The sequence below is a fragment of the Dioscorea cayenensis genome, chromosome 7 (assembly GCF_009730915.1).
Source record: "Dioscorea cayenensis subsp. rotundata cultivar TDr96_F1 chromosome 7, TDr96_F1_v2_PseudoChromosome.rev07_lg8_w22 25.fasta, whole genome shotgun sequence".
In the NCBI taxonomy this organism is placed as follows: domain Eukaryota; kingdom Viridiplantae; phylum Streptophyta; class Magnoliopsida; order Dioscoreales; family Dioscoreaceae; genus Dioscorea; species Dioscorea cayenensis.
In genome coordinates this window covers 27,898,983-27,908,683 of record NC_052477.1, presented here as the reverse complement: position 1 = coordinate 27,908,683, position 9,701 = coordinate 27,898,983, and the positions used below count along the sequence as shown (strand labels likewise).

The following is a 9,701-nucleotide window of genomic DNA, read 5'->3' as shown; positions in this document are numbered from 1 at the left end:
CACATGGTGGAAAAGGCAAATTAGGAAACTACCAAAACAATATATATATATATATATGGGAATTCATCTCCTGGGGACGTCCCTAGAATTCATTTCTAGGGATGTCCCCTATCAGCCGTTAGATGGCCATCATCTAACGGTTGATGTATAATTTATAAAAGATTTGGAGACAGGTTGATGCCCAGTCAGATCTTCACCTCCCTCCATTTCCGACGCCCACCTAGATCTTCGCCTCTCTCTCCCTTGCAGCAGCCAGTGCCGCCGTTGTTCTCTTCCCCTCTCCTCCTCTATTCCGTAGCCAACGCCCAAGAAGATCTTCGCCTCCCTCTTCCTTACAGCAGCCACTACCGCCATTGTTCTCTCCCCTCTCCTCCTCCATTCTCGAGCCAACGCCCGGGAAGATCTTCGCCTCCCTCTCCCTTGCAGTAGCCGCCGCCGCCATTGTTCTCTCCCCTCTCCTTCTCCATTCCCGATTCGATGCCCACCATTAATGTCACCGCTAGAATCTGATCTCGCCAACCAACTCCAACAGTCGCCGCCACAGTTGATTTCATGCACAAAATTCTAATGTGCCTGTAAGGTATTCACATTCATTTATTTATTAAATAACAAATAGATCAAATGCCAAGCAATTTTGATTTGCTTTATGGACTTGCATCTCTTTTACCTCAAGAAAATTTAACACCCTGATTCACTCATATACGTTGTTTATGTTCCAAGTAAACAAGAAAAACATAGAGATTCCAAGATTCCCAAATTTATTCTGACAATAACAGCCACATCAAACAAGAAATAAGAAAACCAAAATAAATAATAATTATAATAACAATTTTTTAAAAAAAGAAGACAAAGGAAGCACAGAGACACACCACATAACATTCCTTCCCTCAATTAGAAAATTACCAGGATTATCAGCATTAATAAAAAGGCAATTCCTCCTAATCTCACCCTTCTCCTCAGTCAACACACACAAATTTGCCATCCATGTATCAGTGGCAATTCATGTATCATTTGTTCCACTTTCAAAAATAAATATTTTTTGGGTATATGCTTTGATATATTCTAATTGGTTGTAGTTTACTTTATAGGCTATCATGGCAAATATCATCGATGAATTATACAAAAATGACAATTCCATCTTTGAGGATATTGAAATGGATAGAAACGAGCTCGGGTAATGCAGATTACATGAAGAAGGTGAAGGTTATGTGACACAAGGAATTGATAGCCAACAAGTTGAAGATATGCATGAATTGACAACACAAGATGATCAAGAAATGGCAATGAGTCCACAATCTCAAGATGAACGGGAGGTAAGAATCCCATTTGTTGGTATGGAGTTCAAGGATGAGGATGAAGCATTTCAATATTACTTGGATTATGCAAAGTCCAAAGGTTTTGGGGAAAGAAAAGCTCATGTGTATCGTTCATCAAGTTCTCAAGTGATTACTTGTCGATACTTTGTTTGTGATAAGGAAGGAGCTAAATCTATGTCAGACAAAAGACAACTAGGAAAAACTGTACAAAGGCATAGAGATACAAGGACAAATTGCCAAGCTCGAATGGTAGTGTCAAAAATGAAGAGTGGACGATGGACTAGAAAGACATTTGATGATGTGCATAATCATGTTTTACTAACAACTCCATCTAAGATAAGGTCTCGCCGCCATATTAGTGAGACATGTAGAAATTTGAGGGAGACATTGCATAAGAGTAGAGTGGGACTGAGCCAAATGAGTCAAATATTAAATGAAACACTTCCAAATACAGGATCTGCACTAATTACAAGGGTTGATTGTTCCAATCATTTGAGGGGAGTCCGAAGCAACAATATTGGGAAAGAATGCATGGCTATTGTTCAAATTTTCAAGGAAAAAAAACTCAATGATGGATTTTTCTTCTTTGATGTGGAGCTTGATGAGTTTGGTCAAACTAGATGTGTCTTTTGGGTAGATGGAAGATCTAGAATGGCATATTCAGAATTTAGAGATGTTGATGTTTTTGGCACTACTTATAAAACCAATAGATTTGGTTTCCCTTTTGCTCCTTTTGTTGGTGCCAACCATCACATACAATCAATTTTATTTGGTTGTGCTCTAATTGCAGATGAAAAAGAAGAAAGTTTTTTATGGGTATTCCAAACATGGTTGAGATGTATGATAGGGAAACATCTAAAAACCATAATTACATATCAAGACTTGGCTATGGGGAAGGCCATTGCAAAAGTGTTTCCAAATTCTGGCCATCGACTTTGCTCATGGAACATAGGAAGAAATTCAATGAAGTATTTAGTAGATTTGAAGAGTAAAGAGGGCTTCATGAGGGACTACAATAATTGGTTGCATCGTAGTGAATCGATTAAACCATTTGAAAATAGATGGGGTGAACTTCATGCAACATATAACTTTGATGATAAACATTGGTTTTGTAAGATGTATAACATTCGACACAAATGGGTGTCTTTATATTGGTAAGATATATTTACAGTTGGAATGACTTCTACACAACATAGCAAAAGTATTAACTCATTTTTTATGGCTTTGTTAATGCACAAACTCCATTGGATGAGTTTGTTATGCATAATGATAAGTATTTGTTTTCTCGGCGAAATGATAAAGAAAATGAAGACTTCAAAACATTGGACTCTATAGCTAACTATTACACAAGTCATCCGATTAAGAAACATGTAAGAGAAGTGTATACAAGAGTTGTGTCTAATATCTTTTTGGTAGAATTGCAAGAAAGTGATAGTATGCTTGCCGAACGTATTCGAGATGGGTCTTAAAATGCAAAATATATAATTTACAGCAAAGATTGTAGTGAAGATGGGAAGCCTTTGGCTACATGCTCTTGTAAGAAGTTTGAGAGAGAAGGTGTGTTGTGTCGCCATATATTGAAAATATTTAAAAAAAAAAAAAGTGGTTGCAAAGATTCCCAAAAGATATATTCTACACCGTTGGACTATAGATGCAAGATATAGATCAAGTGTTATGATGGTTGAGACATGCAACAATGTCTTCACACCCTTGATGAAGTGGAATGCACAAAATATGTGTTTTCGTACTGCACAATCTATATCATACCTAGAGATGTATGAGAAAATTATGCCTAAGCTTAAAGACATTTTTGAAATTCTTGGTGAAATGTCTAGTGCCCCAGAACATAGATCTTGCACCGTGCAAAATGGGAAAAATCAAGAGATTATTGGTTCATCTTCTTGCCTTGCTTTCTCAAGTGAAGATAATTTTTATGGGTCAAACATTAGTATTCTTGATCCAAAACCTATCAAGAGCAAAGGTCGACCAAGAGTGAATACGAGGATTGAGTCCGGCATCGACTTTTAATTATCAGCCAAGAGAAAAAGAACTTGTAGTAGATGTGGAGGAAAGGGTCATTACATGACTACTTGCACATTTAGTAAGACATTTTTTCTTTTAAAAGTTGCATCGATTTATTTTATATTTTAATCATTTTTTGTTATTTACTAAATGAAACTTTTTATTTGTGAATGTAGATCCACCTTGAGAAACAAGGAGCACTTACTTTTTGAATCTACACGTGATTTTCATTTTGGAGTTAAAAACGAGCTTTTATCTAGGACAAGTGCTTTATGTAATTTATATTTTATTGTATACCTTAATATGGAAGATGAATCTTTAATGGTTACATAGTGATCATGGTCATGTTTTATGGTATTTTAATTTTGGATGAAGTTTTTGGGAACTTCAGAATGATTTGGTGAGTATAGTAGTGCATTTTTCTTCTTGTGATTACTAAGTGTTTTGAGATAGCCCTGAAGACTTGGTCACAATAGTTGCAGGAAAATATGGATAATGAATTGGAAATAAGTGTGTTAATTTATGCTTACATTTTCTTTATGCTCAGATGTTTGGAACAAGCTTCTTTATGCTCACATTTTCTCAAAGCATGCAGAAAAGTGATTTGTTTCCTTTTTTTATCACAATATGTTTTCCATATTGGTTTTTTTTTGTGTCAAATTTTGCATCGAAGGGAAGGTCCAAATGGATCTCTGTAATGAAATGTATCTATAATGTAACATTTGACTTCCTATTTTATCAATCAAATTTAATAATTCAGTTACAATCCCCACACAAATCTTCAAAGCACCTAGAGACATTCTGTTTTTTCATTCAACAATCAATTTTACTGACCACACAAGTCTTGAAGAGTTGCTTGGCCTACATAAAGAAAATGACATTCTAATTTTTCATTCAACAAACAATTTTACTGACCACACAATTTCAGTTCAATCCCCACACAAGTCTTGATAATTTTTCATTCAACATATAGATCTTCTTCTTGTTCTCGTTTAGCCCCGGCGGCTACGATCACTTCTGAAGCGCTAACCCTGTTGCTCCTATTGCAGTTGAGGATTCCAATTTCAATTTTGACGCCATTATATTTCCGGAGTGATAATTTTTTTAAAATAAATTGAACATGACTTGAAAATAATTTAAAACTTAGACAACAATTCCACTAATTGACATAAGTTAAGTAGAATACAATATTATTGTTATGGATTTAAATATAAAGCAATTAAAATCATATATTTGCAAATAAAAGTTGAAAAATCCCTTATTTAAAAGATAGATAATACAATAATTATGCATTTAAATATAAAGCAATTAAAATCATATATTTGCAGATAAAAGTTGAAAAATCCCTTATTTAAAAGATAGACAATACAATAATTATGCATGTAAATATAAAGCAATTAAAATCATATATTTGCAGATAAAAGTTGAAAAATCATTTAAAAGATATATAATACAATAAAAATTGACATCATCATACAGTAATTTTTATGTTAAACAACATTATCCAAAACAAAAACTAACAAACGTCATATACGCACATATTTTTCCCATAACTTTTTAAATTACTTTTACCAAAAGATAAATCCAAGAACATGGAAAAGGTGATAAAACAAAACTATAACCAAAAAAAAATATTCAAATAAAATTTCATTAATACAGAATCCATATCATCACATTCAAAGAACAATTAAAAAAAATCTATCTTTATTTTTGTTTTAGATTTCCTTTCTTTCCTTCTGTCTTCCCTCTTTGTTTTAGAATCAAATCAATAAAAGAGGATTGCAACCACTAAAATGAAGATTTACTAAAGCTTACCTTGCAAATCAGAGATCGCATAGGGACCAAGAGATTCTTGATTATCCCCAAATAATCAACTCTATGAGTGCTCCATAATCAACTCCATTACTACTATATGTGTTCATTTTTACCGCTGGAGTTGGTAGGTGAGATCGGATTAGGTGGTGACATCAACAGAGGTGACAGCTGCTACAAGGGAGAGGGAGGCGAAGATCTGGGTGGGCATCAGCTCGGGAATGGAAGAAGAGAGCGGGGAGAGAACAACGGTGGAGGTGGTTGCTGCAAGGGAGAAAAAGGCGAAGATCTTCCTGGGCGTCATCTCTAGAATGGAGGAGGAGAGGGGGGAGAACAATGGCGGCGATGACTACTGCAAAGGAGAGGAAGGTGAAGATCTTCTCGAGCATCGGCTCGAGAATGGAAGAGAAGAGGGGGGAGAGAACAACGGCAGCACCGGCTGCTGCAAGGGAAAGGGAGGTGAAGATCTGGGTGGGTGTCAGAATGAAGGGAGGCGAAGATCTGGGTGGGCATCAACCGCTCTCCAAATCTTTTTTAAATTATACATCAGTCGTTAGATGGCCATCTAACGGCTGATGGGGGACATCCCTAGAAATGAATTCTAGGGACGTCCCCAGGAGATGAATTCCCTATATATATATATATATATGACAGTACATCTTCTATGGACGTCCATAGATTTCTTATCTATGGACGTCCAATTATTAGCCGTTAGATCACGATCCAATGGCTGACATTGATGAACAATAATTAATGTTCCAAATAGTAATTGTTGTACAGTTACTGTGGTAACTAGTGTTTATCAATGTTGCCCATTGGATCGAGATCCAACGACTGATAATGGATGTTCATAGATTTTTTTATCTTTGGACGTCTATAGAGAAATGGTCCTCTATATCTGTATATATATATATGGATGAGATGGACAAACTTCTCACTTTAACCAATGTTGTGAGAGAAAATTGATATTTCAACCTCTCATCTAGAAAAAAAAAATTATTATCCTATTATTGTGAAGTATTTGTTTTTATTTTCTAGAGTTCAATATATATATATATACTATTACTATCTTGACGCCATATTTTTTTTTTAATATAAATATTTTTTTCATTTATGTAATTTTTTAAATTCAGTAACTCTAGGGTAATAATTATTTAAAAAAATTTTAATAACCCCTAATTCAGAACTAGGAGGAGTACATCCATAGAAGCGCCTGCCTCACGCATACAAATCGTCTGGCTCCGCTAGTCCGCTGTCTTCTATCGCGTCTTCGGTGCCTATGTCAATTCACCACTCTAACTCAATTTATAGAGAGGGCCTTGTATCTTCAAGCACTTGAAGTATAGCGTCCCTCTAGATTTGGGAAGGCACTATCCCCGAGGGCAATTAGTAGCACCCTTTCATATGCATTAATCATTACTAGGTCAGTAACATTAGGAAAGGTTGATGGGAGACACTTTAGTTTAAGATGCTCACCCCTAGTTCTCACCATCAAAGAATGGAACATTTGGATATCTTGCTGAAGAAGAACTCGCCATCTCTGATACCACTGATAGGATCTTCAGGTTTAATATGAACTTTAACTGGTTCTTCAACTAAAACAGCAAGACTTCTTTGCCACTCTATACTACTATAGTAGCGTTATTTTTTTAATTTTCTTTTTAGTTTTCTTTTTTTGTTTGTAATTCTGTTTTTTGTTTTGTTTTGTTTTTTTTTGTTTTTATAAAATTTATATTTATAACTTTATATTTCAATCAAATTAATAACTTGTAATTTAACTTTATTTTTTTAATTAATAAGAAACAAAAAATTAAAGAAAATAATACACTAAATATAAATTCATTAAAATTAATGAAAATTACATGGACAATATTTTTCATTTTCCAATAATGTGGTTTTACACTAATAGTGCTTATCTGTATGTTATGTTTTTATTAAGTAATTAATGTAATGCTTGTATTTGTATTTGTATTTTTTTTATCAACCAGATTTTATTTTATATTTAATAACTATTTATAATAAATATAAAAAATAAAACTACATTTTAAATAGTATAATATTTAAATTCAATGGTTAAAAGTGAAAAAGAATTAAAGATATTTAAATTTGTTGCTAGTGTGAATATATAAATTGTGAAGTAAGAAGAATATTTTTAGAATATTCTATTTTAGAGTTAAAAGTAGAGATGGTGGTTGGAAAAAGTTTCATTGTAGAAGCTGTATTTTGGTATATTAAAACAACAAGTATAGAGTTTTGGGTTGGAGATGGCCTCAACACCAAGCACAGTCACCAGAATACTGACCATCTTGATGGTCATAGCCGGATGATCAGCGAAAGTGAAAACATTATTGGAAATCTGGCAGTAATGTGTTCAGATTACCATGTTTGGTTACTGCAGCAGTGGTAATGTTGATAGTAATGTGAGATTATAAATAGTGAAATATTACCAAATAAGGTGGTAATATGATTACTACCAAAATAGGTGTCCATTCAGATTATCAAGTAGGTGGTAATGTGTAATGTTTTTTTTCAATTGTGCTCCCACTCATTTAATCTAATTCCTTATCACACTCATTATCAAAACTCTAGTTTTTATTTTCCCTTATTATCTTTGATATTATAATTTAATTATTTATTTATCTAAATACTTTAAATTAAGTTTTTCAAATTTTTATAGTAGGGGTATTTTGGTAAATACAAAGGTATTTTAAAAAATTGTAAAAAAATAATTTTTGATATTATAATTTAATTATTTATTAATCTAAATACTTTAAATTATATTTTTCAAAATTTTATATTTAGGGGTAATTTGGTAAATACAAAGGTATTTTAAAATTTTGTTAAAAAATAATTTTTAATATTATAATTTAATTATTTATTTATCTAAATATTTTAAATTAGATTTTTCAAAATTTTATATGTAAGGGTTTTTTGGTAAATTTAACATATTGCTAAGGTGATTACCATGACTAACCAAAGATTGTAATAAAAGATTACCAATAATATAAATTCTCAATCAAAATGGTAATCTCACATTACCACAACATTCCTGGGCATATAACATTCCCGATCTCATTACCACAGTAATCTCATTACCATTGTAATATATCATAACTGCGAACCAAACGCCCCCTAATGCTACCAGAAGAACCAAATTGGTTCTATCCTAAGGCCTATGGAAGACAACAGCCTCTACTATAGGATTTGTAATCTCCATTTCCCGAGCATGCCAAGACGGCAGTGCCACCATCACTTCTGTATGGTTCCTATCTTTCTCATCTAAAAGAGCATCAAAATGTTTACCTGTCAATCTCTTGACACGGCCATGTGAGGCAGCACTTATCATTTTTATCAAAAAATAAAAATAAAAAATTTGCGATGGAATAGCATCAAGATCTTTGACTTCAGTGTGTTTCTTCTGTTTGAGAAAAGATTCTTAAAAGACAACCACAAGGAAAGAACGAGTAAGTTTTTGGGTAAGTCATCAAACTATGATCTATTTTCACTTCGGTCACCAAACTTCAATTTACATCAAATCAGCCACCCAGAGAATTCTGACCCAATTCCTAACATGGCCACCGGAGAATCCCAGTCATCATCACCACGCCACGTTGATGGCTTATGTGGTATAATGAGTCAGCCTAGTTCTGCCTTGTCATCATCTTCTCTAGATCAGGAATTATGTTCCTTTGTTCTTCATGAGACAAGAAGGCCTAGAGCACTTACACTGGTTGTGAGGTGGTGAAAGAGAAGCTAGCTAGCTTTGGAATAATGGTCAAAGTTTGAAACTGATCGTGATGGAGGATTCACCTGTCTTAAAATTTTGCATTCAAGTTAAGGTTGTTGGAAGGATGAAGCTCTCTGAAATTTATTTTTGTGCTTTTTGCAATTTATTTCTTGTTGTGCTTAATAATGTTAAGTTAAACCTAGGAATGTAGTTGTAGAAGATGTGCTTATTAAAAGAAAGTGAAATTTTTTGAGCAATTTTGTTTCTAATTTCAATTAATTAGTTCCCTTGACTACAAACAATGACTGCATTTGTTCTTTGGTGAAATGAAATTCCCAATTCAACGAAAATCCTGATTCAATGAATTTCCTTATTAAAGGAATATTTGTATACTGAAGACTTGTATGTATATTGAATTACAATGATACTGAATTACAGGCAAACCATACTGATTTACAACCTGATATTGGTTAAAAACATATGTCTGTATACTGAATACAAGATACCCACATCTCATTACTATAAGTGTATAAGGAGATCTAGTGGAATACAATAACATAGTAGACCTCCAATTAATTCAAAGTGTAAAAGTTTTACAATACACCAAATAAGTAAAAGAACCAATTACATAATATTGAACAGATTGTCTTGTCAAACATTAACTAATTCACCATTCACAAAACTCATTACCACACACACACACACACACACACATAGAAACACTTCTGGGAGGAAATAAATCCAGAAAATCTAACTACAGCTCTAATTACATGGAAGCAACAATAACAAAAAAAATCATCAGATCTGCAACCAAAACTAAAAAT

At 33.4% G+C, this 9,701-nt stretch overlaps 1 protein-coding gene across 1 annotated transcript; it reads left to right on the top strand.

Moving 5' to 3' along the window:
- Positions 1 to 1,277: 1,277 nt before the first annotated feature.
- LOC120265287 (protein FAR1-RELATED SEQUENCE 7-like) lies at positions 1,278 to 2,474 on the top strand. The gene has a single exon (XM_039273160.1). The coding sequence runs from the start codon at positions 1,278 to 1,280 to the stop codon at positions 2,472 to 2,474; it is 1,197 nt and encodes a 398-aa protein (XP_039129094.1).
- Positions 2,475 to 9,701: the final 7,227 nt, after the last annotated feature.

Excerpts from the sequence above, each read along its gene's own strand:
- LOC120265287 (XM_039273160.1), top strand. The coding sequence starts at position 1,278 with ATGGCAATGAGTCCACAATCTCAAGATGAACGGGAGGTAAGAATCCCA.